The 27,556-nt window shown below is 38.9% G+C and overlaps 1 protein-coding gene and 1 pseudogene across 9 annotated transcripts in view; one reads left to right on the forward strand and one right to left on the reverse strand.

The window, feature by feature from the left end:
- Ccdc15 (coiled-coil domain containing 15) overlaps positions 1-27,556 on the forward strand; it is an 85,496-nt gene that overhangs the window by 27,425 nt on the left and 30,515 nt on the right. For 3 of the 9 annotated variants that reach the window (XM_075966351.1, XM_075966350.1, XM_075966354.1), the window contains exons 8-13: positions 648-1,373; positions 2,811-2,918; positions 3,889-4,026; positions 4,625-4,732; positions 17,072-17,164; positions 18,919-19,022. In XM_075966351.1, coding sequence (XP_075822466.1) covers positions 648-1,373; positions 2,811-2,918; positions 3,889-4,026; positions 4,625-4,732; positions 17,072-17,164; positions 18,919-19,022 — 1,277 coding nt within the window. The remainder of the gene's footprint in view (positions 1-647; positions 1,374-2,810; positions 2,919-3,888; positions 4,027-4,624; positions 4,733-17,071; positions 17,165-18,918; positions 19,023-27,556) is intronic. The other 6 variants (XM_075966352.1, XM_075966353.1, XM_075966356.1 and 3 more) reach the window with 6 other exon arrangements.
- On the reverse strand, positions 9,640-10,122 carry LOC142846220 (large ribosomal subunit protein uL15 pseudogene; annotated as a pseudogene).

The raw sequence follows: 27,556 nt of genomic DNA on the forward strand, positions 1-27,556 counted from the left end.
AGAGAGGATTGATGGCCAGGCGGTGGTGGCACACACCTTTATTTCCAGCATTTAGGAGACAGAGGCAGGTGGATCTTAGTGAGTTCGAGGCCAGCGGGGTCTACAGAGCAAGTTCCAGGACAGCCAGTACTGTTACACAGAGAACCCTGTCTCGAAAAACAGAACAAAACAAAAAGGAGGCGGGGGTGATTGAGTATGTAGCACAGTGGGAGAGTGTTTGCCAAGCATGCATAAAGTCCTGCTTTAGTCACCAGTAACGTGAAAAAGCGGTTAAAAAAAAGTGTGATTTGAATTAGGGATTTATGGTGTATTTAGGATTATTGACTCAGGTTATTTTTTTTGTTTTGGTTTGGTTTTGTTTTTCAAGACAGGGTTTCTAGATGTATCTCTGGCTATCCTGGGACTCACTCTGTAGACCATACTGGCCTTGAACTTACAGAGATCTGTTTGCCTTTCCCTCCTGAGTGCTGGGATTAGAGGCGTGCACCACCATCACCCGGTGACTCAGGTTATTTTAAAGTTGGACAAATACTAAGGTTTCACCCTTCTAGCTTTGCTTGATTATGATAACATTTAAGATTATTTTGGGATTTTAGATTTTTGCTGCCATCTAGCAGTCTGTGTTTGTTATTTATATTTCCTTTTAGAAAGTAAAATTCAAAAGTCCATTATTTGTTGTGATAAAAGAAGATGAACAAAAGCAATTGAATCTTCATAGCCTTCAGGCTGTTCTTCCACAAGCCCAGGATTATTTTGTAGAAGTTCAAGGCAACTGTCCAGAATCCCAGAGTGGTGTGATAGATGTCCTTAATGTTGAGCCCAAAGCTTCGAGTATTGAACCTAAAACTCCAGGTGTTGAGCCAAACACCCAGGCCACTGGAATTGAGTTTAGGACCTCAAAGCCAGAAGGCCAGGCTCTTACGACAGCAAGTCAGGACATTGTTAAAGCCCAGACTGTTGAGCTTGATGAGAATATTGAGTTGGAAGCCCATGATTTTCTACCTCCAAATCAGACCTTTTCATCCAGAGACCAGGATTTTCTGCCCAAATGCCAAGACCAGGAAGACCACCATGTTCTCTCTAAATACTGGAATGTTCTTCCTAAATGTCAGGACCAGGATAGTCCACCAGTAGACCAGGAATTTCTACCTAGAAAGCAGCTTGCATTATCTGAAGAACAGAGTCATCCACAGATCCAGGATCTCCCACCTAAAGAAAAGAGTTTTCTGCCCAGACACCAGTATAATTTACCTATATATCAGGACAGAAGAGGTCCACATGTTCTTCCTAAATGTCAGGATCATGATGTTCTTTCCGAAGACCAGAGTAATCTACACAAATGTCAGGAGCAGGATCTTCCACTTGAAAACCAGGTAAAATAAAGCGGGAAGGGGGTACAAGTCAGAAGTGACTTTGGTTTGTAATAGAATCTGCAAAGATTCTTCTATAGCTGATTTGGAGATTCCTAGCTGGAGACAGCACTTTCCTGACTGATTTTTGAAACTCCAGGGTTCCTACAAAATGTTAAAGTAATGCCAGCAGTATATTTTCTCTACCCAGGAGATTTATATGTAAAAAATAATTCTATATTAGGATAAATATTTCCATCATCTGTTTTGGCAGCTGGAAGTTGAAAAGAGGCATGGCCTAAAAGTACCAGCTGTATCTCTCAACACAGGTTCCAGACCACGTCTCTGCTAGAGAACATTAAAAGGGCCAGAGGAAGAAGAAGGGGCTGTGCAGAGAGGACAGTTTGTAGGGTTGTAGTTGGCCAGCTTCTCCCCCACGCCAACAGTCTAAGTCAGCCTGTTATTCTTAACTCAGCAATCAGTGCACAGTGTTTGTTCTTTTTAAAGCAAATATGATGAAGCCAGAGTCAGTTCTGAAAGGTAGACAGGGAGAGAGTCACTTCCTCTGATGTCTGTCAGGATCTCTGTGGGTACCATCAGGTCTCCATCAGGAGCAAGGTAGAGCAGAGAAAGGACGGAGATTAGCAGAAATTTAACCCTTTGAGGTTTAGTTTGGACTTGCAAAAACACTGAGCTGACTTGGGACCTGACAAAGCATGACTTCTGTGATTGTGTTTCATATTACTCTGAATTTAAAAATTACCTGATGCTCTTACCAAAGTCTTCATTATTTCTCTCATACTATTCCTGCTGGACATTTTTTTTTCTTTTAGAAAGTAAATTTTAGGGAGCCATCTCTGATAGGACAGATGGGAAAGGGAGAGGAATCTTTTCTCTTGCTTGTTATCAGTGTCTGCCTCCCAAACCGCAAGTTCAGGATTTTATGAGAGACCAGGTAGGGCAGAATAGTATTGGGGGACCTAGTCTAGGTCCTGTTAGAATACACTCATTGTGAAGAAGGATGTGTAAATGCTTAACAATTCAGTTCTTGCTCTTCTCTTTCTCTGTTCTATCTTGTACCTAATGGTACAAATGACCCTGTTTTAGTAAGTCAGATAAATTCTCCCACTCAAAAGGCAGTTAGTCTGTTTTAATTTACCAGGGTTATTCTCTATTGCTGAATCCCACCATATTATCACAAACTTATTGCCCCAACATGAAGAGTGTAAGAAATAGTAGACCTTAATCCATTTTAAGGTTTGGTGAGTTTGTTAGATTCTCCTGTGTGCAGTTTAAGAATTAAAATCTAGTAGCTTTGGATGAAAAGTGTAGCATTGTCCCTGATTCCTGAGCATCAATCAAGATTTACATGGAGTTCTCCCTGAAGCCTGCAAGATTTTGACTAGCCTATTTCCCTGACTGATTATTATTGCCATTATTATTGGTTTTATTCTCTTTTAGGACATGTTTCTCAAGCAACCATCAACTTTCATGAAAGGAGAGAGAGACAAAGAGGAGTTACCTCTGGTGTGTCCTCAGATCCAGGACCCAATTTTCCTTAGAGAACAGGTAGAGAGCACCTATAGAATGAGGGCTGAATAACTCCTGAAAAAGAATAACAGACAATTTATTAAGCTAGCTTGTATGTGGAATACATAAACATAAGACTAAGAATAAAATGTCGAGTTATTTTTAAATGTGCTAAAATAATCTGTGATTTACTTTAAAATACTCCTGAAAATAAAATTGAAGAAGGCTAGAGAGATGGCTCAGTGATTTAGAGCACTGGCTGTCTTCCAGAGGAATCAAGTTCAATTTCCAGCACCCACACTGGAGCTCACAACTTTCTATAGCTCCAATTCCAGGAGATCGAGTGTCCCCTTCTGACTTTTGCAGGCACCAGGCATACATGTGGTGCTCAGTCATAACACTTAGAAAACACTTATAAATGTAAAGTAAAAGTTTTAAAATGTTGAAGAAGACATAGATGAAAAAGGGTTGCTAGTAAAGTATCATAAGAGATTTATTATATTGTTTTGTTCCTACTTTATTATATGTTTGGATTTTTTATGACACACACACACATACACATACACATTTGTTCTGTTGTGACTCTAGAATTTTCTCCTGTATTGAGACAGTTTTGTAGTTCCTTTTGATCAAGTGTACCAGAAGGACTTCATCTTAGGAGGAATGGAGGATGGCGAGACTGCAAGAGGGGTTGCTTTGGAGGACTGTACACATGGTTAACACAGTATTTGAGCCCTACCTAGCCTGTCTGGGAGAATAGTAGTGAAGAATATGCTTCAAAGAACAAATCGCTTAGATTTGGGCCTGAGATTTGACAGGCAGTGAAGTGATCACTTCAGGCATGTAATGTTAAGGTCAATAATAATGGGCAAAGAGCAGAAACAGACTCTTTTTGTTCTGTTTGCCATTCTGATTGAAACCTAATTCAATCTTCATCAGCTTTAATTGCTGCTGTAGATGTTATCTTCCTGTTTGGGCAATTTCTATTGATATTTATGTTACTTTTTAGTACAGGAGCTATGAGCAGTCATCATGTGATATGATAAATGAAAGATGGAAAAAGGAATTATATCCAGAATGCTACAGATATGGTTTACATGAAATCCAGGATCCAGACTCTGCATGCAAGCAGGTAGAGTGGAGTTTAGTAAGTGTGAACAGTTAAGAGTTTGGGCTGGGCTTTTTAGAGTTATATTACTAACAAAGTTATTAATGTTATTATCTTTATTGATACTAACATTGTAAAAATGATAGCTAACCTTAATAAAGTATTAACAATAGCTCAAATTATTTTTTTAAAGATTTATTTATTGGTTATATATACAGCATGTTTCCCTGCACACCAGAAGAGGCATCAGATCTCATTACAGATGGTTGTGAACCACCATGTGGTTGCTGGGAATTGAACTCAGGAACTGTTGAAAAGCAGTCAGTGCTCTTAACCTCTGAGCCATCTCTCCAGCCATGCTCAAAAGTTTTTAGAAGCTTGTATGCATTATCTTTCTGAATTCTCACAATAACATGGGAGATAGATGCTGACATGATCCTTGCTTTATAGGTAAAATTATTTTGCAGATGTATTAAAATTGTTAATAAGAAATATTTCCACTTTCATGGTTTAACATATTAGAACACTCTGGCTTATTTAGATTACCTGGGGCTATCACTGAAACCTGTAGTGTTTTCACTATTATGTCACCATTTACACAAATTGATGTGTGATTTAGAGCTTACGTTTTACACAGCAGCAACCATCTGTTAACACAACTGAGAAGTGGCAAGAGGATTTACATCTTGGTAGTCGTGAACATCTTCCACGCAGACACTGGAGAGAAACATGCAGCAGGCAACAAGTATGTGTACTATTATAGATACCTTTAGCCTGAAAGTGGGGAAGCTGATGAAGAGCCATGTTGCAGCTGCGTGGTGGTGGGCACGCCTTTAATTCCAGCACTCAGGAGGCAGAGGCAGGCAAATTTCTGAGTTCATTGCCAGCCTAGGCTACAGGCTGAGTTCCAGTACAGCCAAGGCTCCACAGAGAAACCTTGTCTAAAAATCAGAAAAAAAGCAAAACAAACAACCCACATTTTATTTCAGAGCTTGTGCCAGAACTTGTTAGGGTGGTGTTGGCCAAAATTTGGGGATATAGAATTAAGATCTCTAGTGTTTCAAGAAATGTCACAAGACTGTGGTCTGTTAAGATTTCTTTATGGCTCTTCTGAAGTCGTATGTATTCCATCCAAAGTTCTATTCTCAAATTATTTCTGTTTGTGGTTTTATGTATTTTAGAATCAAAGGTTCTAGGTAACTAGTAGTGTTAGGGTGCCTGAAAGAAATCAAGAGATTTCCCTTGGTCTCATTCAGGGAGTCAGAATGACATGAAGAAGAAGGGCAGAAAGGAGGACATGGCTGAGGCTTCAGGACTGAAGTTCTGCTTTCTGGAACTTGTAGTTTGGCCTATAAAGTTAGCTTAAGGGAGTAGCATCATGGCTTCTTCAACATTGTCATTAATAGTCCAAAGAGTAAGGCCCTTTTCTGAGGTGGGTCTTTTGCATTTGTTTTTTTCCTTGGCCTGGAGAGACTCCCCTTTTTCCTTCATTGATTCTTTCTGTTTGTTATGATTTGGGTATAAAAGACTCATTTGAAGGCTTGGCCCCTATGGTAGTGGTGTTGAGGAATAACTGGATCATGAAATTAAATTGCTGGCCTCCTTAGGCGGTAGGGTCTAGTGTAGAAGAACATCATCACTAGGTTTATGTCTTGGAAGAATATACTTTGTTCCTAGCCTCTGCCTGTCTTGCTCCAGTTCTTCCTATCCACTGTGAAATGTATCATTTTGCTCTATTCATGCTCTGGTCATGATGATCTGTCTTACAAATATGTGGTTCCAGAAACAACACAGCCATGTGAACATAGGCTGACACCTCTGAAACTAATACAAAACAAGTCTTTTGTTGTTGTTGTTGTTTTGTTTTGTTTTTTGAGACAGGGCTTCTTCATGTTGCCCTGTCTTGGAACTCAATCTGTAGACCAGGCTGGCCTCAGATTCACAGAGATCTGCCTATCTCTGCCTCCTGAGTGCTAGGATTAAAGGCCACTGCCACTGCCAGACCTGCCAAAACAACTCTTTAAAGCCTCCTTTAGTTTCTCGGGTATTTTGTTGCTGTGATGAAAAAGCTAGCTCAACTTATCACTCTTCAGATTTTAGCTTAAACCCCTTTGGAAAAGATTGCCCTGGCTACCTTTTCAAAATTAGGGGTCTCCCACCCCTTTTCCTGTGTGAGTGTGTGTATGTATTTTAATATTTCCTTGTGTTCTGTTTGTTTCTTCTCAGTATAAAACTATTTTCAGTTATTTATTATATACATGTTCCTTTTGTTTATTTTCTATTTTTGTTTTTGTTGGTTTTGTGGGGAGTTTTTTTTTTTTTTTTTTTTTTTTTTGAGATAGATGCACAGTCCGGGATGGCTTCTAACTTGGTATATAGTTGAGGCTGACTTTGAACTCCTTATCTCCTAGTTGTAGGTAGAAGTTTCTGTCCTACCAGCAACTCCCAAATAAACACACTGAGACTTAATATTACTAATAAATGCTCAGTCGATAGCTCAGCCTTGGTACTAGCTAACTCTTACATTTAAATTAACCTGTTTTCCCCTCTATGCTTTACCACAGAGTTCATGGGTTGTTACCTCTTTTTCTATACATCCTGCTTCCTCAGCAACTGGCTGTCATCTCCCCTGACTCCACCCACTTCTTCCTATCATTCTCCTAGTTTGGTTGTCCCACCTATAATTCCTGCCTGGCTATAGGCCAATCATCTTTTTATTAAACCAATCTGAGTGACAAATCTTCACAGTGCACAAAAGGATTATTCCCCACCATTTCCCCTTTTTGCCTAATTAAAAAGATGGGCTTTAACTTTAATATAGTAAGATTATATATAACAAAAACAATTATTAACTAAGAATTGCAGTTACAATATCTAGTCTATTTGTATTTGACAAAATTAGAGAAAATATTTTATTATCTGTCTTATCTTAGTTTTATACCTAATTTATCTTTTATTATAACTAATTAAAATTTTAACTGTGATTTTCAACTTCATCAAAGACCCATGAAGGATGAAATATTACCTAATATCAGGGATATCAGGCTGCCTGGACAGTCATCCAAAGTTCCTCTGCAAAGTTGGGTCATCCAACACTGGCCTACAGACCTAGTGTGACTGGAAGACATTTCTGTGAAGCAGGGAATTGTGAAGGACTGTCCTACCTTGTTTCGGCAAAGTGTGGCAGTTTCTCTTCTTGTGTCCTGCTGGTCCAGTTCGGACAATAACTGTCAGCAATTGAGGCAAGGGCAGTTTCTTTGCCTACATGGCTAGCTTTTGCCATAAAGAAAGCAAACTCCATATGAAGTTTCTTTGCCCATCATCTTCTCTGAAGTAGATTGATGCTGCCAGAAACAGATGTGTTTCACTGTCATGAAAAGCCTTTGGTTATTAAACATTAAATACCATATTCTGTAGGTCTTTGAAGTATTTAAAGGCCATTTGTTTATCTAAATATATCTGTGCATGACTTTGGAAACATACCTAGCATAAGCTTAACTATTATAACTAATAACTTATATTTCTTAATTATATATTATATTTTAAATGAGATATATAGGCATAGTACTCCAAACAAGAGTAGAAACATAGGTACAGTAAGTTCTAACAAAAGTAACCTTAAATTTGTATCATTATACAAAAATACCTTAAATAGTAGAAACATATATACAGTATAGAAAAATTAACCTCAAATTTGTATCAATATACAAAAGTTCATACCCATGTAAAATATTTAAGACTAATAGTTGCTTTTTTGGTTTAAAAGTAGATTGAATAATATACCTTTTTATCCTATCATTTCTATATCACATTCCCCCTTATTTTCAAAGGAGATCTTTGAATCTAATCTACATTGTTCAGTTTTTTTCCTGACCATTACCAATAACAATTTGTAATACCCCCACTTACATGATAACAAAAGCCCATAAACAATTTTTGGACAATGTGGACGTAGTTTACTAGACTATTTCCTATTGTTTGGGAGTGTTGACATCTTTTGGGGGAACTTTGAGAAAATTGGATAATTGTTAAGTCTTGGCTGGAGAGTGTGAGACTGGATCATCTTAGTCAGCAGCCTTGGAGCTGTCAAACATTTGTTGAGTACCTGCCAACATTAGCCATTATTTAAGTATGGTCAGATACAGCTGCAAGCAAGTCCTAGCACTTAGAATTTCAGACAGTCTCAAAAAGAGACTGGTGTGTAATCAGATAGTTATTGAGCAACATAATTCGTTCACAAAGCCTAGAAGAGAGGCACCTCTGTCCTAAACCAGGGTGAAGTTTGTGATTTGAATTTCTTCTTTTTATCCTACCTTCATACAGACCCTGAAAATCCTCAATCTTAGAACAATATTCCTCTTCTTACATTTCTAATCCAAAGACATTAACAGTGCTGATAAATACTAATTCCTACTTAGGGTTTCAAGTATAACAGGGTTCCCAGTGCTGCCTAGCTTTTTACTTGTTGCAATGCCACACTCTCATAATTCCTTTTTTTGTGTGTCTCTGTGCCTATCTGTCTCTCTTTTGTCTCTTTATGTCTGGGTATGCAGAGGTCAGAGAACAACTTGGTGGAAATGATTTTCTACCTGTGATTGTGGGGAATGAACTCAGACCACTGGGCTTTTATGGCAGGAACCTCTACCCTGCTGAGCTATCATCTCTCTGATCCCAAACTCTCACACTTTCGTAAAGAAAATCAAAAGCTGGGCATACATCTTTAATCATATCACTGGAGGCAGGGGCAGTATTATTTACTTCTATGACTTCAGCTACTAGGTGATTTTAAAATTTGTCTTGGAATATCCAGTAACCAACTCAACTCTTATATTCTACAGGTACTCAAATTGAAGATGTTCTGAGTACCTGTTCCAGAACAGCTCCTTTACCCACTTAATTGTGCAAGCTATAATCCTAGGGATTATTTTTATATCTCCTCTGTTCTTCATCTTAGATCCTTTTTCAATTAAAATTTCTTATTATTGTGTGTTTATGGAATGGTGTAAATGTAAGTTTGTGTTCCATGAAGTGTGTGGAGGTCAGAGACAGCTTTGTAGAGTCAGTGTTGTCATTAGCTTGTCACCTTGTTCCACCTGTGTTGACTGAGGTTTCCTGTCCTGCCTGATCCTGCAGCCATTCAGTCCCCAAAAAATACACAGAGGTCTACATTAATCATAAACTGGTTGGCATAGTAGCTCCATCTTGCTCTTAATTAATTCATACATCTTACTTTAACCCATTATTCTTGTCTGTGTTAGCCACATGGCTTAGTACCTCTTTTGGCAAGGCGGTCACATCTTGTGTCCTCTGCATTTGGGTGACGACTGTAGACTGAATCTTTCCTCTTCCCAGAATTCTTGTTGCCCCGCCTTTACTTCCTGCCTGGCTACTGGCCAATCAGTGTTTATTTAAAATACAAGTGACAGGGTACAGACCATTGTCTTACAGTACCCCCCCCCTGTTTTTTAAGAACAAGAACTCTGAATCGAATCTCCTTTGTTTAGCTTTTCTCCTGACCGTTATTCATAATAACTTGTAACCAACATTCTAAACAAAGACAAAAATTCATAATATATGTTTTTGGGGAATGTGGGCGTAGTTTTCCAGCCTATTTTCTGCTGATTGGGGGCACTGATAATCTTTTTTTTTTTTTTGAAAGTGTTAGCATTTAATTGGCCTCCCTGAGTGGCTTCAAGCCACAGGCACCTCCAACACCCTTTATCTTCTCTTCAGCTCTTCTGCTGAAAAATTTGGCTTTCACGATGACAGGCTGCTTAGGGAGCTTTCCCTTCCCCAGAACTTTGTAGTAGCCTGATCGCACGACATCAATGATGGGAGCAACTCCAGTCTTGTTCTTGGCAGCGTTGACCCGGGTCTGCTCACTGACCAGCGTCCACAGTTTATCCAGGTTGATAGTCAGGCAGAAACTCTGGTTCCTCTTTAAGTGGTAATGCCTCATCCTAACTTTCCCGAAGTAACCTGGATGATATTTGTCGAAGTTGATCCTGTGATGATGCATGCCTCCAGCATTGCTCCCTGATGCTTGTGGTGTTTACCGATTCGGCCATGGCCGTGGCTCACATGGCCCCAGAGTTTCCGGGTCTTCCTCAGTCTGGATGGCATGGCGGTGGCAGAAAGGAAAGACGGCACTGATAATCTTATAGGGACCTAAAGAAAATTTAGAATCATGGTCAAGTCCTGACAGGAATATTCTGTGAGGCTTGATCATCTCAGCCAGCAGTCTTGAGGCTGTTCTGGAAGTAGAACTCAGACGTCTGGGCCATCTGCTCCTATCGGAGATTTTTCAGGATGTTGTCCATAATCAAACCTGATTTTTTTTCTTAACCTGGAATGAGTCCACAGTCTTTCATTTCCTGTGGAAACAAAAACAAAACCTCTTCTCGAAAGTAACATATTTTTTGACTTAAATTTTAAAGTCAAGCCATTTTCAAAATATATATGTTGGGTTAATCCAGCAGCATTTATAATCAAATATCTTTTAGCTGTTTTTGCTCCTTCCTCAGCCATCAGACAATTTAAAGATAAAATAATAACATACAGTATCCAGACTCTCTATGTATTTTCATCTTTATGTGGCTTTATTTAAAGCTCTATTTCTTTTATTTTTATTTTTAATGTTTTGGCTTTTTGAGACAGGGTTTCTCTGTGTATCTTTGGCTGTCCTGGAGCTCTGTAGACCAGGCTGTTCTTGTACTCACAGAGATCAGCCTGCCTGTGTCTCCCAAGTGTTGGGATTAAAGGTGTGTGCCACCACACCCAACTACGCTCTTTCTTAGTTTTTTATTTTAATAACTTTATCCTTTTCCTTTTCTCTCACAAGCCTACATATATTTTTAGACACACTGTAAACCATTTATTGGTTTCTTCATTTGCGTCTGTCTTTACTGTATATCTCTCTTTTTCCAACTACATGAGTCTTTAATTTGCTGAACAGTAGGCTAGGATTAAAGCCATGGCTTTGACAGCTGTATCCAACCCATTCCTTAGCCTTCTGAGAGCCTAGCTTCATGGTGGAGGTACTGACTGGAGCCATGTTTATTGCCACATCTCTGTGGAGTTTTAAGGTCCCTGTCACCACCAAAAATCATGTGATCGGCAATTCATAAACACCATTTAAGTGTTTGCTGGCAGGTTCTCTTAAAACAGCTGTAAGGTTTTTGCAGCTAAAGCTGAATCAGGAAGCCTCTCTTAAATGAGGTGCACTTGCCTCTAGCAAACAGAGCCTACCTGAGAAAATGCTTTCAAGAAGCCATGCTTAACTCTGTTCATTTTTGTCTAGAATTATTTCCCAAACTCTCTCAGGTTGTAAGTGGTTTTAGCTGTCCACGTTGGCACCATTTGTTGACAGAGGTTTCTGTCCCACAGGGTCCCACAGTCATTTAGTCCCAAATAAACACACAGAGGCCTACATTAATTATAAACTGATTGGCATAGTAGCTCAATCTTCTTATTAATTAATTCTTACATCTTACATTAACCCATTATTCTTGTCTGTGTTAGCCACGTGGCTTGGTACCTTTTTTGGTGAGGCAGTCACATCTTGTATCCTCTGTGTTTGGCTTCCTCTCTGTCTGGGTGAATCTTTCCTCTCCCTAGAGTTCTCATCGCTCTGCCTCTATTTCTTGCCTGGTTTCCCCGCCTATGCATCCTGCCTGGCTACTGGTCTATCAGCATTTATTTAAAATACAAGTGACAGGGACAGACTATTGTCCCACAGCACACCTGAGAAGAGGGACTTTGAGTTGAGAAATTGTCTCCATCGGATAGGTGTGGACATGTCTGAAGGGAATGTTCTTATTTGCTAATTGATGTAGGAAGGCCCAGCCCACTGTGGTGATGCTGTCCATGGGCAGATGGGCCTGGACTGTATAAGGTAGGTAGATGAGCAAACCAGGTCAGGCAAGCCAGTAAACAGATTCCTCATGGTCTCTGCTTCAGTTCCTGCTTTTAGGTTCCTGCTTTAGCTTCCCTCAATCATGGACCAAGACCTGTAAGACAAACTCTTTCCTTCCCTAAGTTGTTTTTGGTCAGTGTTTATCACAGAAACAGAGAACCAAACTAGAATAGTTGGCTGTCTTCTTCCACAGTTCCTAGGAATCAAACTCAAGTCTCTGTGCTTGTGCAGCAAACACCTTAAAACCTGCTAAATTATCTTGCTCTCTTAGATCCTCTTGATAAGGCAGATTGGGGACAGTTCCACATTAAACTCTTCTCTTTGTATTTTTGTTGCCATAATTTTAGCTCGGATCTTTACCGTTTCTTAACTGGTCTTTTAATCAATTTCCAGTGTCTACCTCTACTTCATCTGATCTAGGAAACTGACTTCCTGATTTTGACTTTTCTGTTTCATTTCAATTTATCTTTACAATACAACTAGACAGAATCTGTTATTTGTAGATACCAATTTAATTTTTAGTGCCCCCAAAGTGATCAGTTAGGAGAATTCATTTTAATGAATTTTTCAATGCAGTTTTAAATGCAGAAAGTATTGATAGCATGAAGATCAGTTACCTTTCCATTTTCTATTTCCTCAGCCTTTCCTTTTCTCCAGACATATCTACTATCAACAGTTTAAAGTTCATCAGTCTAGACCACCTAATTTGCATACACATGCATACAGATAAATTTTTGATTGGGTTGCATATCCTATTATTTTTATTTAATGACATTGTATTATATTGATTGTTCTGCAGCTGGCTTTTTAAACTTCACATATTAAACTGATAATAAATTGATTTTTATGTGTAGTAAAGAAATAAAAATATTTAGGTATACTCGTACCTTTTTGGAGGTATTTCTAGCATTTTGTGTCTCTAACTTCTATTACATTTACTCATTGGAAGCCAGTGACACTGCTCCAAACCTACCCTCCTCCTCAGACTGTGACAAGCAAAAATGCTGTAGGCCTTATTAGAAGTGCCTGGGAGGTGATTTTATCAATGGATCAATTTTAAAATGAAAAAAAAATTAAATAAATGTGGGGAAGAAAAATGAAATATAAAAAAGTAATTCTGTGCTTCTTGTAATGTATGATGAAAATCTTGTAAAACTTTTAAAACAAAATGTTGGAATATATAAATATAATACATGGATAAATTCTTTAGAGCATTTAAACACTAGAAGTATACAGAAAGACTGGGGATCTTGGTAGAGTGCTTGATTGATTTGTACATGAATAAGCCTGTGGTTTGATGCCCAACCCTGCATAAACTGGGGGAAGTGTTGGAGGCCTGTAGTTGGAACAGTGGAAAGGTGGAGGCAGGAGGACCAAACTGCATGGTCATCCTATGCTACCTACGTAGCAAGTTTGAGGCCTGCTTGGGTACATGGAGTGAACCCTCCCTCAGACCCCTCAAAAAGTATACAGAAAAAGTATGAGTCCCCCATTAAGCCCTTCCTCGAAATCCTAATTCTAAAATTCCAATTCTCTTCCCAGTATTAATCATGTTAGTGTATATATTTTTGTAGTATTTCGTAAGCATTTAAGTATATCTGAATGTAGGTGCTTTTAAAACTTGTGGTGAAGGCTTGGTAGATGGCTCAGAAGTTCGGGGCCTTTTGCTGTGATCTCTCTGAGCTGGATCTTAGGAACCTCACAGTAGAAGGAAAAACTAATTCCTGAATGTTGTCCTCTGACCTCCACATATGCTCTGTGACATGCTAATCTGCCTCCTCCCCCAAATAAATGGATGTTTAACATTTTAAATTGTTGTAAATACAAAATTTAGCATTTAAATAATTGTATTTATAATAGAAATATATTTTTGACATTTGGAAATAGTCTCCATATTTAGCCCAGATTGGCATTGAGCATGAAAATTTCCCAGTCTCTAAATATTAGGATTATAGGTGTAGGCCACCACTCAGCTCACTTTAAGCCTCTTCAAATATACGTTCCAGTGGCATAAGTACCGTCACATTGAGAGATATGTAGCCTGCCACCCATCTATGTCTAGAACATTTTCTCACCTTATGAATCTGAAATCCTATCGAGAACTCTATATCAATTAAATAAGTCTCCCACTTCCTCCTCCTTACCTTACTGCTTCAATCTGAGTCTGACTGTTTTAAGTACCTCATGACGTGACTTCCTACAGTATTTGTCCTCTTGTGACTGTCCTGCTTTGCTTAGCATAATGCTACAGCTTAGTGCAGTATTTTCACTTTAAAGTCATTAATAGTATTTGTGTGCGTGTGTGTGTGTTGCGTTTTGTTCATTTATTCATCCACCCATGGACACTTGGGTTGTTTCCTGCATTGCTGTACTGACCAGGAGTATATAACTAACTGTGAAATGTTCCATTCTGCTGCTGAAGGCAGTAACTAGAGAGACAGTGATGGAAGAAGCTTTACTGGTAACAAACTAGCGAGTGTGAGCTGGAAGGCTTTCACACCCAGGTTTCATCTTGTCAGAGGTTACAGACTTCAGCTATAGTCAGGTGAGCTCTGTACTGAAGATGAATGCTTATGTGTGTTTGTCCTGGGAAACCCAGGGCCTCATGCATGCTAGGCAAGTGTTTTCTATGGGGCTCCTACACCTAGCTTGTCAATTAATTCTTACAATTGTGTTGATGTGGTTTTGATGCTTTCCATAAGTCACCAGGAATAGCAGGTGTTTATGGTTTCTATAAACCTAATACTAATGATGAGTAGGAAAGTAGGAAGTCATCTTGCCAGGGGCTTTCTTGGATGTTTTTCCTTTTTTTTTTTTTTTTTGGTGAGGCTGATTTCAGTGTTAACTATTTGAAAAGTGGGTCATAAGAGAGCAAGGCAAAACAGACACAGTGAAAATCTATCTGCTGATTGCTAAGATGTGAGTTAACTGATTCAGTTTCAGTTAACAAACTTCTAGTGTGTGCATGACTTAATTGAATTGTAGTTTTAGGTCTCTGGGGTGATAGCTTATTGTGGTTCTTGATTTTGAGGTTTACTTCAGATTGCTTGGTTCCACGTTCTTGGGCAGAACATCACTGTGGCAGAAATATGTGGAAGAAAGGGGTGTTCAAGTCATGGTAGAGGGAAAGAGAGGAAGGGAGTGGAGGCCCAGTATGTCTTTGAAAGTCACTCCCGATGGGCTACTTTCTCCAAGGAGGCCCTACCTCATAAACATTTCAAAGCCTGCCAAAATAGCACCTATAGCTGAGTACATGTATATGAACAGATGGGGGTGACATTTCATATTCCAAGCATATCAGATTTGAGATTTCTCCTATTTCGTATGTTACCTTTTTACTCCGAGAGTGTCCATTCGTACGCAAGTATTACTATAGTCCATTTTATTTTTTTCTAACATTACCTATATTTAGTATCATATTCAAGAAATTGCCTGATTTGGTGTTAAATAGCTTTCCCCTCTTCAAGGCATTCTGTAGTGTGCTTTCTTACGTTTATATCTCTTGATCTGATTCATGTTGAGTTAATTTTTGTAGATGGCATATGCTAAGGGCCTACCTTAATTTTTTTTTTTTGCATGTGAATAGCCATTTCCTAATACTATTTGTTGAAGAGACTGTCTTTTCCCCAGGATGATGATGTGGGAGTGTCATATGTCAATCTGTTCATTTCATTGCTTAAGCAATAAAGAAACTGCTTGGCTGGCCCTCATAGGTTAAAACATAGGTGGGAGGAGTAAACAGAACAGAATGCTGGGAAGAAGAGGAAGTGAGCTCAGACTCGATAGCTCTCCTCTCGGGGGCAGACGCCTCAGAGGGACACCATGCTCCCCGCTCCCGGGAAGATGGACGCGATGAAGCTCCTACCCAGGATGGACGTAGGCTAGAATCTTCCCGGTAAGACCGGTGCTACATAGATGATTAGAAATGGGCTAGTCCAGGTGCGAGAGTTAGCCGAGAAGAGGCTAGATAGAAATGGGCCAAGCAGTGTTTAAATGAATACAGTTTGTGTGTTGTTATTTCAGGCATAGGCTAGCCAGGTGGCCAGGGTGCTGGGGACGCAGCCCCGACGCTCCTATTACTACAGGATGACCTTGATTTCCTTATTTAGTGCTTTTGATCATATGTACCAGGGCTTATTTATGGTCATTTAGTTAATATACATGCAGTATTTGGTTTAGATATTTCTGTTTAAAGATTCTGATTTAATTTACATGGTTCTATGGGGTCTATAACTCAGCAGTAGAGTGTTTGCTTCACATGCACAAGCCCCCAGTTTTCATTCCCAGCACCACAAAAGGAAAATAAGTGTTGTTGATCCCTTAACATTGATCTCAGCTGGCAGCATCACTAACTCAAATGAAACAAAACTAATCTAACATGTATTATCTCTGCAAGGCATATCCCAACAATAGCACCCCACCCCCAGTGCACGTGTGTCTTGTGCTAAGAAATTAATAGACACCACAACTTTTCTATGCTTTGGAGTGATAATATATCAGCAATATACTGTGGGGAGAGGGTCATCTTAACTGGTGAAATCACCAACAGAAAGCACAAAAACACATCAAGTTTGCTACCATGTAGATTGCAGAAAGGATGCTTATTTATGATATGAGAGCTGAAACAGAGTCCCAGCTGGCAGCATGCATGTTTCATTACTCAGATCTTTCATGTCTCTGCATGTCTGCCAAGGACTACATAAGCACTGTGAGTGTTGGGGTTCCATATAGATTTGAACGTGTAGACAAGTTTGTAAATATAATGGTGAGTACAAATAATAAAGATTAGCTACCTGTACAGTTTGGTATTTTGTGAGTTTTCACAGGGTTGGCAAACATACCACAGCCAAGATAAGAACATTTTCATCTCCTGCAAAAAATCCTGTTGCGAGGGACAGTCTAGTTCCTTAGTCCTGCTTCTGGTACTAAAGATAAATAACTTTAAAATAAAGAATTTTAAACTATTTTTTTAAAGTAGAAATTATTACTTGACATAAAATGTCCAGGTAGGTGTACCAGCTATCCTGAATTTTCTAGAAGATATAGTAGGTAATGAGCCCTTGTTTCTTCTAGCTGAACTGGTTCCAGGAAGAGTCAGTAGTCAGACATATGAAGAGGATTCACAGAACTTTTAGCAATTTTGTCACTTTTGTAAATTGAATTTTGTAGCAGGTTTATGAAGAGTATCGATTGGGACTGAGCAAATACCGTGCTTCACTGGCCTTTCAGTCTGGAGTGGATCAAGAAGAAGACAAGAAAGAGGTATGCTTCTGAATTCTCTGTGATGTTGGAAGTAGTTCACTATTTTAACTCATTAAAACAACAGAAATTCTGGAGCTGACCCTTTGAGAGAATGGGGTCTCACAACCATCTGTATCTCCAGTCCCAAGGGATCTGATGTCTTTTGGCCTCTGCAGGGCACTGTTTGCAGATGGTACATAGTCATCATCACAGGCAAAACACTTTGCTAACATACACAAAAGATACGAAATATTTGAGTAACCCAAAATGCATTCTGTCAACTGGACTGTTTCAGCTCCATATCACAAACAAGCAGCTTTTTGCAATCTATTTGGTGCCATATTTGATGCATTTTTAGTGCTTTTTTAAAAAATTGGTGATTTCTCTGGTTAAGATACCCCCTCAACTATTCTGCTAATATACTATTACTGCCAAGTATAGAAAGGTTGTAGTGTGGATTCAACTCCTAATATAAGGAGCAGAGGGAGGGGAAGTCTGTTATGTGCCTTACAGAGAAAATAAGTGTGTTAAAACATATTAATATTAAAAAAAACTAGAGACCTGGGGAGATGGTTCAGCAGTTAAGAGCACTGACTGACAGTCACTGACTGCTCTTCCAAAGGACCTGGGCTCAGTTCCCAGCATCCACATGGTGACTCAATCATCTGTAACTCCAGTCCTAGAGGATCCAACCCTCTCCTCTGTGGACACTGCAGTGTACAGACACATGTTGAACAGTCATACAGGTGGGCAAAACATCCACACACATAAAAATAAATACTTTTTAAAAAAGAAAGAAATGAATAAAAACAGAAATTCCAAAGATGTTGAGACATTATAATATGCTTAACTTTTCTTTTAGGCTCGTAGGTTTTGAGATGCACATGTTTGATCCACGTGAATTTCTCTAGCTGTGTACATTTTCCACTGTAGCTTACTTATAGGAGTACTTTAAATGTATGGCTTCTCTTCCTTTTCTGGTAAAAAGTACTCTACCAGTTTTAAATCCCGGCCATGGGCTGATGTCAGATGAGAAACATTTTTTGATGCATCTTCAATAATGAGAGTCATTCTTCAGATAAAGGTTCTTTCACCAAAGAAGTCATATATTGACCTAGTGTATGTGTAGATATGTCATCCCTTTGAGTAGCTTGTGTCCTTGAAAGAATATGTAAATCCCAAGGTATAAACAGATCATGCATAGTGTAGTAGCACTCGCTTTTATTATGCTCGTTCTGTTTATGAGCATGATACCCTGATAGACTTGATCCCTCTGCACTTCTTACCATGTGTGGTAGGCTTTGTGATGTGATTTTAGTCTTTACAGATTCAATGGGCTATTGTTCTATTATAAAATGCCTGCCTTTCTTTCTCAGAGGCCCTCCTTTTATGATACTGCTTCAGAACACAGAGTAAATATAGTATGTACCTTAATTGTGTCAAATATAACAATTTCCCAGGTACTATTGACAAGTGGACTACACTAAGGTCAAACTAATACACTGTTTTTTCTTCAGGTGATGTTTTAACTATTTCAGCTTTTACTAAGGGTAAACTAAATTTGCATTTTCACTGGTTTGTCTATGAACAAAGTAGCTATGTACTTGAAAACATAATTTTCTTATTGTATGTACTGCTGTTAATACAGAGGAAATTGATAACTTTATCACATGTAACCTCATTATCTGACAGTTTTCTTCTCTTTAGAATAAGAATATTGTCCTTTGCAAAGCTGTCTGTGAATAGGCTAGATAATTTTAACTTCTTTCCTTTAGCGTCAAAAGCAATACTTGAGACACAGGAGACTTTTCATGGATATTGAGAGGGAGCAAGTGAAAGAACAAAACAGACAAAGAGAACAAAAGAAGAGAATTGAAAAGTAAGTTCTTTTGATTCCCATTCTAAGGCTTAAATAACTGCTAAGGTAATGTTATGCTTGCTAAGACTAAGGGCTAGAAAACATCAAGTTTGGGCTTGAGGTATTGCTCAGTGGTAAAATATCCTTAGCATTCACGGTGCCCTATGTTCAGTCTCCAGTTACCATGCCACTCACTGTCCCAAAAGAGGGGAAAAGGAGGAGGAGAAATTACCAGGCAGCAATTTTGTGGTTTTGCCTTCTGAGATATAATTAAGTACACACACACACACATATAATACATATATTTTTTTCTTTTTGAGACACAATCTTACTTTGTAGGAGCGCACTGTGTAGACCAAGTTGTCCTCACACTTGTAGTCATCTCCCTGCATCAGCCTTCCAAGTGCTGGGATTATAGTTGCACTACTGTGTCTTTTTGATTTTTTTTTATACACTTAATATTTTAGAACAATTTTTAGTTCATAGCAAAATTGAGCAATAGAGTTCTCATATACCTCTTGTCTCCAGACATGCACAACTTTCCCACTACTTCAGTTTTTTACATTCGAATAGCCTACATCAGCACACTGTTACCCAGAGTTCACGACATACTTTAAGATTCATTCTTGATTTTGTATATTCAATTATATAGTAATGAAATGGGTTCACGCACATATTATACAGATTATTTCCATTGCCTTGAAAACCTGTGCTGGGCCATTTCCTCCCTCTCAAGGCCCTTAACCCTGGCAATAGCTTACCTTCTCATCTGGCCTTGTGAGTTTTCCTTCTCCGTTGTGTGTGTAAGCTTTTCAGGTTAGTTTTTTGTAGTTATTGATATGCATTTAAATTTCTTTCATCGCCTTTTCATTGGTTGATAGCTGTTTCTTCTACAAATGGGGTGTGTGTGTGTGTGTGTGTGTGTGTGTGTGTGTGTGTGTGAGAGAGAGAGAGAGAGAGAGAGAGAGAGAGAGAGAGAGAGAGAGCGAGAGAGAGAGAGAGAGAGCGAGAGAAGAACTCTCATGCACATGGAGGGCAGAAGTTTTCTTTCATTCTAAGGATCATGCTCAGGTTGTCAAGCTTGGTGACAAACTCCTTCACTGGCTGAACCAACTTGTTAGCCAAATAGCTGTTTTAAAAAATATATAATAAAAAATTTAATTAATAATCTGCTGTCTTGATGTATCCCTGTTTTACATTATCATTTGACCTGCTGAAGGACATCTTTGTTGCTAATAAGATTTGGCAGTTTTGAGTAAAGCTACTATAGCAAACTACTATGTAAATTTTCCTGAGGGCATAAATTACTGGCTCATTTAGATAAATAAATAAGAAGGACTGTGATTTCTGGATCATAAGCAAAATGTGGATCATGTCCTTGTCGGTATTTGGTGTTGTCAGTGTTTGTGGTCTGTTCATTCTAATAAGTACATGTGTTGGTGTCTCAGTGTTGTAACTTTCAGTTTCCTGATGATCTATGGCATGCAGTATCTTCTCATATGTTTACTTGCCATCTGTATATCTTCTTTGGTGCTATATTTATTCAGGTCTGTTGCCTATTTTTCACTTGGGTCTTTTGTTTCTATTTTTAGTTTTATAGTTTTATTAGTTTTTTTCATACAATATATTTTGATCATATTCTTTCCTTTCTTCAGCTCCCCATAGATTCTTCCCACCTCCTTATCAACCCAACTTTGTGTTTTCTCTCTCTCTCTTAAAACAAACCTAAAAAAAAAATCAAAGCGTACTTAAAAAAAGCAAACAAAAAGACACACACACCAAAAAGTGCTCAAAAATCCATGTTTTGTGTGTGTGTGTGTGTGTGTGTGTGTGTGTGTGTGGTCAACTACTCCTGAGCATGGGGCCTGCCCTTGAGTTGGTTGATAATACCCAGTGAGACTGTATTTGAAAAATCTAGCTTTTTATTTCCTACCATGTATCAGTTGCAAATAACTTCTTGGTTAGGAGTGGGGCTTTATGCCCATGTCCCCTTCTCAGTTGTGGAACTTTCTGGTTTGAATCTGTGCAGATCCTGTGCTTGCTTTCATAGTCTCTGTGAGATCATATGTGTTTCAGCCTTATGTCTAGAAAATGTTTTTGCCTTAGAGTCTTCCCCTACCTCTGGCTGGCTCTTACAGTTTTTCTGCCTTCCCTTTACATAGACCTCTGGGCCTTAAGGGGAGGGGTTTGGTGTAGACGGATGTTTCTGTCCTGCCTGGTCCTGCAACCATTCAATCTCAAACACACAGAGGCTTATACTAATTATAAACTGTTGGACCTTTTAGCTCTGGATTATTATTAACTAGCTTTTACAACTTAAATTAACCCATAATTCTTGTTTGTGTTTAGCCACATGGCTTGGTACCTTTTTTCAACAAGGCATTCTCATCTTGCTTCCTCTGTGTCTGGCTGGTGACTGACTCTCTACCTTTTCTCTTCCTGGAATTCTCCTAGTCTGATCACCCGCCTATACTCCCTTCCTGGCTACCGGACAATCAGCATTTTATTAAACTAGTAAGACGGACAAATCTTTCAGTGTACAAAAGTGTTATCGCATAGCATTTCTCCTTTTTTTTCTTTTCAAAACAAAAATCCTGAATCTAATCTCATTTGTTTAGCTCTTTTCCTGACCATTATGCATAACAACTTGTAACCAACACACTAAACAAAGACAAGTACCTATTATTATCCATTTTGGGGGAATGTGGGTGTAGTTTCCTAGGATACTTCCTGCTCATTGGGGGCACTGGTAATCTTATGAGGATCGAAAGAAAATTTAGGGTTATGGTCAAGTCCTGACTGGAGTTTTTTGTGAGGCTGGATCATCTCAGCCAGCAGTCTTGAGGCTTTTCTGGATGTAGAACTCTGAAACTGCAGCACAGATGCTCTAAAATGTTGAATCATCTGGGATGTCCATTCCTATCAGAGATTTTTTCAGCAGGTCTTCCTCAATCAAACCTGATTTTTTTCTTCACCCAGAATGAATTTACAGCTTCTTATTTCTTATGGAAATAAAAGCAAAATCTTTCTCCCAAAGTAACATATCTTTTGACTTAAATTTTAAAGTCAAGGCATTTTCAAAATATAAAAGTTGGATTAATCCAGCAGCATTTATCATCAACTGTCTTTTAGCAGTTGTTGCTCCTTACTCAGCAGTCAAACAATGAAAAGAAAACACAATAACATACAATTTTCAGATTCTCTGCATATTTATTTTCCATCTTTATGTGGATTTTAAATCTCTACTTATTTTTATTTTTAATTTTTGATCTTTTTGAGACAGGATTCCTCTGTGTATTTTTGGCTGTTCTGGAATTCACTCTGTAGACCAGACAGGCTGGCCTGGAACTCACAGAGAACCTCCTGCCTCTGCCTCCCAAGTGCTGGGATTAAAAGCATGTGTCACCATGCCTAACTACTCTATTTCTTTTTTTTTAAAAGGGCTTTCTCCTTTTTCTTTTTTCTCCCAAGCCTACATGTATTTTTTTAACACGTTGTTTTTTTTCATCTGAATCTGTCTTTCTGGTATAGCTCTAACATTGTCTGACCACATAAATCTTTAATCTGCTAAGCCATATGGCTAGGATGAAGGTGGCAGCTTTGGTGACTAGCTTGGCCCATTCCTTGACTTCCTGAGGGTCTAGCTTCATGGTGGAAGTACCGGCAGGAACCATGTTTATTGTCACAACTCTGTGGAGTTTCTGGGTTCATGCCACCACCAAGAAACTTGATGCTGGCTGCTCTTGAACACCATTTAAGTGTATGGTGGCAGGACCTCTTAAAAGAGTCACCATGCAGTTTTTGCTGCTAATACTGAATCAGGAAACCTCTCTTAAAGGAATCGCACCTTTGCTTGCCACCAGCCAACAGAGCCAACTGGAGAAAAGACAGTTACCAAGAAACTGTACTTGACTCTGTTCTTGTCTGTCTAGAAACCTTTTTTAAAGCCTTCTCAGGCTTTATGTGGAAATTCTTACCAAACATTTGGATGCAATTTGTGGAGCCCAGCTAGCTCAATTGGTAGAGCATGAGACTCTTAATCTCAGGGTCATGGGTTCGAGTCCCATGTTGGGCACCATTTGTAGATGGAAGTTTCTGTCCCATCCAGTCCTATAGCTGTTCAGCCACAAAGAAACACACAGAGACTTATATTAATTATGAACTGTTCAATCTATTAACTCAGGCTTATTATTAACTAGCTCTTACAACTTGAATTAACCCATAATTCTTGTCTGTGTTTAGCCACATGGCTTGGTACCTTTTCTCAGTAAGGCATTCTCATCTTGCTTCCTCTGTTTCTGGCTGGTGACTGACTCTCTGCCTTTCCTCTTCCCAGAGTTTTCTTAGTCTCATTGCCCTGTCTATACTTCCTGCCTGGCTACTGGACAATCAGCATTTATTAAACTAATATGAGTGACAAATCTTTACAGTGTACAAGAGCATTATCCCACAGCAGTTTTGTAAAGACATCTTATTTAGGGCTGACTGTTCTAAAGTCTCTTACTCTCTGCACATTGTCTATTTGTGGATCTCCATGTTAATTTTCATTTATTGCAGGAAGACTCTTCTCTGATGGGAGTTGAGTGATGTCTGCTCTATGGGTATAACAATGTATCATTAGGTATCATTTCTTTGCTATGTTCTTTTAGCAGAGTAACAGTACTGTGTTTTCCTCTAGGCTCATGGCCTCTCTAGTCTCAGGTTCTTGGTCACTTTAGCAGTGTCAGCATGACTTCTGTTCTATAAAACGGGCCTTAAAACCAATCAAAAAGCGACTGGTTACTCCCATAGCAGTTGTGCCACTGTTGCATCAGTATACCTTGCAAGTAGGTCTCTGTTGTAGGCAATAAAGTCTGTAGCTGGATGATACTGATGTTTACTTTCTCCTCCAGCACCATACATACAAGTCAGGAGAGGTGATACACCAGCTCTATTTCTCTGTTTTTAATGACATTGTTTCTTTAGTTTGACTTTGAGAATTTTTATGTATATGTTGAGTTTAAGATCTTTGTAAAATCTTTTTAAATACTTTCTTTTCAGTTTCTGTCATGTCTTCTCATTCTTTTGACAATGCCTTTTTCAGAACAGAAAATTTTAATGGTCTAGTTTATCATTTCTTCTCATGGATTAATTCTGCCATATCTAAATCATCTTCTAGGAACTATTTGGTTTTTATATTTGGCTCTATAATCCATTTTGAGGGGCTTTTATTATTGCCTTTTGAGATAAAGCCCAGACTTGTCTGGAACTCAGTGTATCTAAGAATGATCCCAAACTGCTGTCCCTCCTACCTGCACCTCTCAGTGCTGAGATTACAGTTCTTGATCCCACCATGCCTAGTTTGGAGGTGGGTTTTTGTTGTTTGTTTTGTGATTTTTTGAAAATTGGATCTTGCTGTACAGTTCAGATTGGTCTTGAACTCATAGTCTTTCTGTTTTAGCCACTGAATCTCTGGGATTATAAATAAGTGCTATCATGCTTGAGTGTACAGTTTGAGTTAAGTTTTTATACGAATTATAAGGTCTTTGTTTAAAATAATTTTTGTGTGAAGATACTCTGATTTTCCCAGCACCACTTATTGAAAAGACTGTCTTTTCTTCATTGTGTTACTTTTGCCCCTTTGTGAAAGGTCAGTTGACTGCATTTATGTACTTCCATATCTAAAAATCTCTGTTCTATTTTATTGATCTATTTGTTCACTCCTTTCGCAAATACTACACAGTCTTAATTATTTTAGGTGTTTAGTAAGTCTGAAGCTTTAGCCCTCCATTTTTCTCCTCTTAGATTGTATCTTTACAAGGTATCTAAAAAAGGTATCTTATCTCTTTACAAACTTTAGAATTAGTGTATCTGTGTCCATAAGATTACTTGCTGAATTGCACCGGAATTCCATGATCTGTAGAAAAGACTGGGAGAATTAGCATGTCAACAGTACTTACCATTATAATTTTTTAATGTTTTTCTAAAAATTGATTTTATTTGTGTGTATGAATGTTTGTTTACATATATGTCTATATATCACATGCATTCATGCCTGTTGCCTACATAGGCCAGAAGTGGGAGTCAAATCCCCTGGAATTGGAGTTATAGACAGTTGTAACCCACCGTGTGGGTGCTGGGAATCAAAGCAGAGTCCTCTGGAAGAGTGGCCAGTGCTCTTAAAACTGCTGAGCCATCTCTCCAGCTCTACTTTCTCTCTCTCTCTCTTCTCTCTTTCTTTCTCTCTTGATTACTAACACACACACACACATATATGTATGTGTGTATATATGCATATATATAAAATTTTTTACAATCTGCTTTTTCCCTGTTCCTTATTGACATGTAGAAAAATGACGTTTTATAGATCTCTCTTTTCTCTTTCTTTCTTGATTACTAACATATATAAATTTTTTACAATCTGCTTTTTCCCTGTTCCTTATTGACATGTAGGAAAATGACTTTTTATATAATCCTGCTGTTACTATTTGTTTCAAGAGTGTTTTTGATGATTCTTTTAGAATTTCAATGTAGATGAATATATCATCTTTTTGTTTGTTTGTTTTTTGAGACAGGGTTTCTCTGTAGCTTTGGAGCCTGTCCTGGAACTAGCTCTTGTAGACCAGGCTGGCCTCAAACTCAGAGAGATCTGCCTGCCTCTGCCAACTGAGTGCTGGGATTAAAGCTTGCGCCACCCCCGCCCAGCGAATATATCATCTTTAAACAAAAACATTTTTTTCCTAGTCTCTAACCTTTATTTCCTTTTCTTGTCTGACTACATTTGCTGAAACTTCTGATGCAGTGTTGATAGAAAATGGTTGAAGGACCATTCTTGGTTGCTCCTGATCTTAGAAAGGAAGTTTAAATTTCCCACCATTAAGTATGATCTTAACTGTGTTGGGGTGGGGGAGTAGGGCATATAGAAGTCAGACATGAGTGATGTCAAGTGTCTACCTCTGTCGCTCTCCACTTTATTTTTGAGACAGAGTCCTTCACAGAACCTAGAGTTTGGCTTTTTTTAGCTAGGCTAGCCCCTTGAATCCTCATGTATCCATTCCCCAGTGCTGGGGTTACCACCTCTGGCTTTTACACAGGCCCTGTTGCTTGCAGGCACTCTATCCACCAGGCTGTCTCCCTGACCATCTGAGATGGAGATAATACCCATCTTGTGGTGTGATAATTGAATGAAATTGAGAAATATATATATAAAGGAGTTTGAATTGTATCTGACATTTGTAAAAATCACAGTAAGGAGTCTCAATCACTGCCACAATGTTTAATAAATAGAGGACAGACCGATGGAGAAAAGGAGACCAAAAATGTTGATTATATTGCTGAGAGTGGAGCAGGCATCATCTAGGGCTGTAGTAGGAGGCCACTTACGCGTTCCTGGCTGCCCAGACCACAAAATAATCACTCAGAAACTATATTATTTAAACCATTGCCTGGTCAAAAACTTAAGCGTATTGCTAGCTAGCTCTTACATCTAGAATTAACCCATCTCCATTATTTTATAGTTTACCATGAGGCTCATGACCTACCAGCAAGGTTCCAGCTGGCATCTTCCCCCTCTAGCAGCTCCATAGCATCTCACAACTCTGCCTTCTTTCTCCCAACATTCAGCTTCCCCCCTGCCCAGCTCTACTCTGCCCTATCACAGGCCTACTTCTTTATTCATTAACCAATAAAAGCAACACATATACAGAAGGACTTCCTACACTATAGGGCAAGGCTTCTTAACTTTTCATTCTCAGTACCCATTTTTATGCAACTCTGGGCACACAGTTTTATAAGTAATATATATTTATTTCTTTGGTATAAACTTTTGCCACATATTAAAGACAAGAGGAAATTTTCATACTAGTGAAATGAATGTGCTTATTTTAGTTTTCCATAAAAATTCAACATTGATTTGAATATTTGACCTTCAGGATGTAGAAGATTTTCTTTTTTTTTTCTTTATTTATTAAAGATTTCTGCCTCCTCCCTGCTACCGCCTCCCATTTCCCTCCCCCTCCCCTGACCAAGTCCCCCTCCCTCGTCAGCCTGAAGAGCAATCAGGGTTCCCTGCCCTGTGGGAAGTCCAAGGACCAACCACCTCCATCCAGGTCTAGTAAGGTGAGCATCCAAACTGCCTAGGCTCCCACAAAGCCAGTACGTGCAGTAGGATCAAAAACCCATTGCCATTATTCTTGAGTTCTCAGTAGTCCTCATTGTCCGCTATGTTCAGCGAGTCCGGTTTTTTTGTTTGTTTGTTTTTTGTTTTTGTTTTTTTTTTGGTTTTTTTCGAAACAGGGTTTCTCTGTGGTTTTGGAGCCTGTCCTGGAACTAGCTCTTGTAGACCAGACTGGTCTCGAACTCACAGAGATCTGCCTGCCTCTGCCTCCCAAGTGCTGGGATTAAAAGCGAGTCCGGTTTTATCCCATGCTTTTTCAGACCCAGGCCAGATGGCCTTGGTGAGTTCCTGATAGAACATCCCCATTGTCTCAGTGTGTGGGTGCACCCCTCGCGGTCCTGAGTTCCTTGCTCGTGCTCTCTCTCCTTCTGCTCCTGATTTGGACCTTGAGATTTCCGTC

This window comes from Microtus pennsylvanicus, chromosome 3 (genome assembly GCF_037038515.1).
Source record: "Microtus pennsylvanicus isolate mMicPen1 chromosome 3, mMicPen1.hap1, whole genome shotgun sequence".
Taxonomy (NCBI): Eukaryota; Metazoa; Chordata; class Mammalia; order Rodentia; family Cricetidae; genus Microtus; species Microtus pennsylvanicus.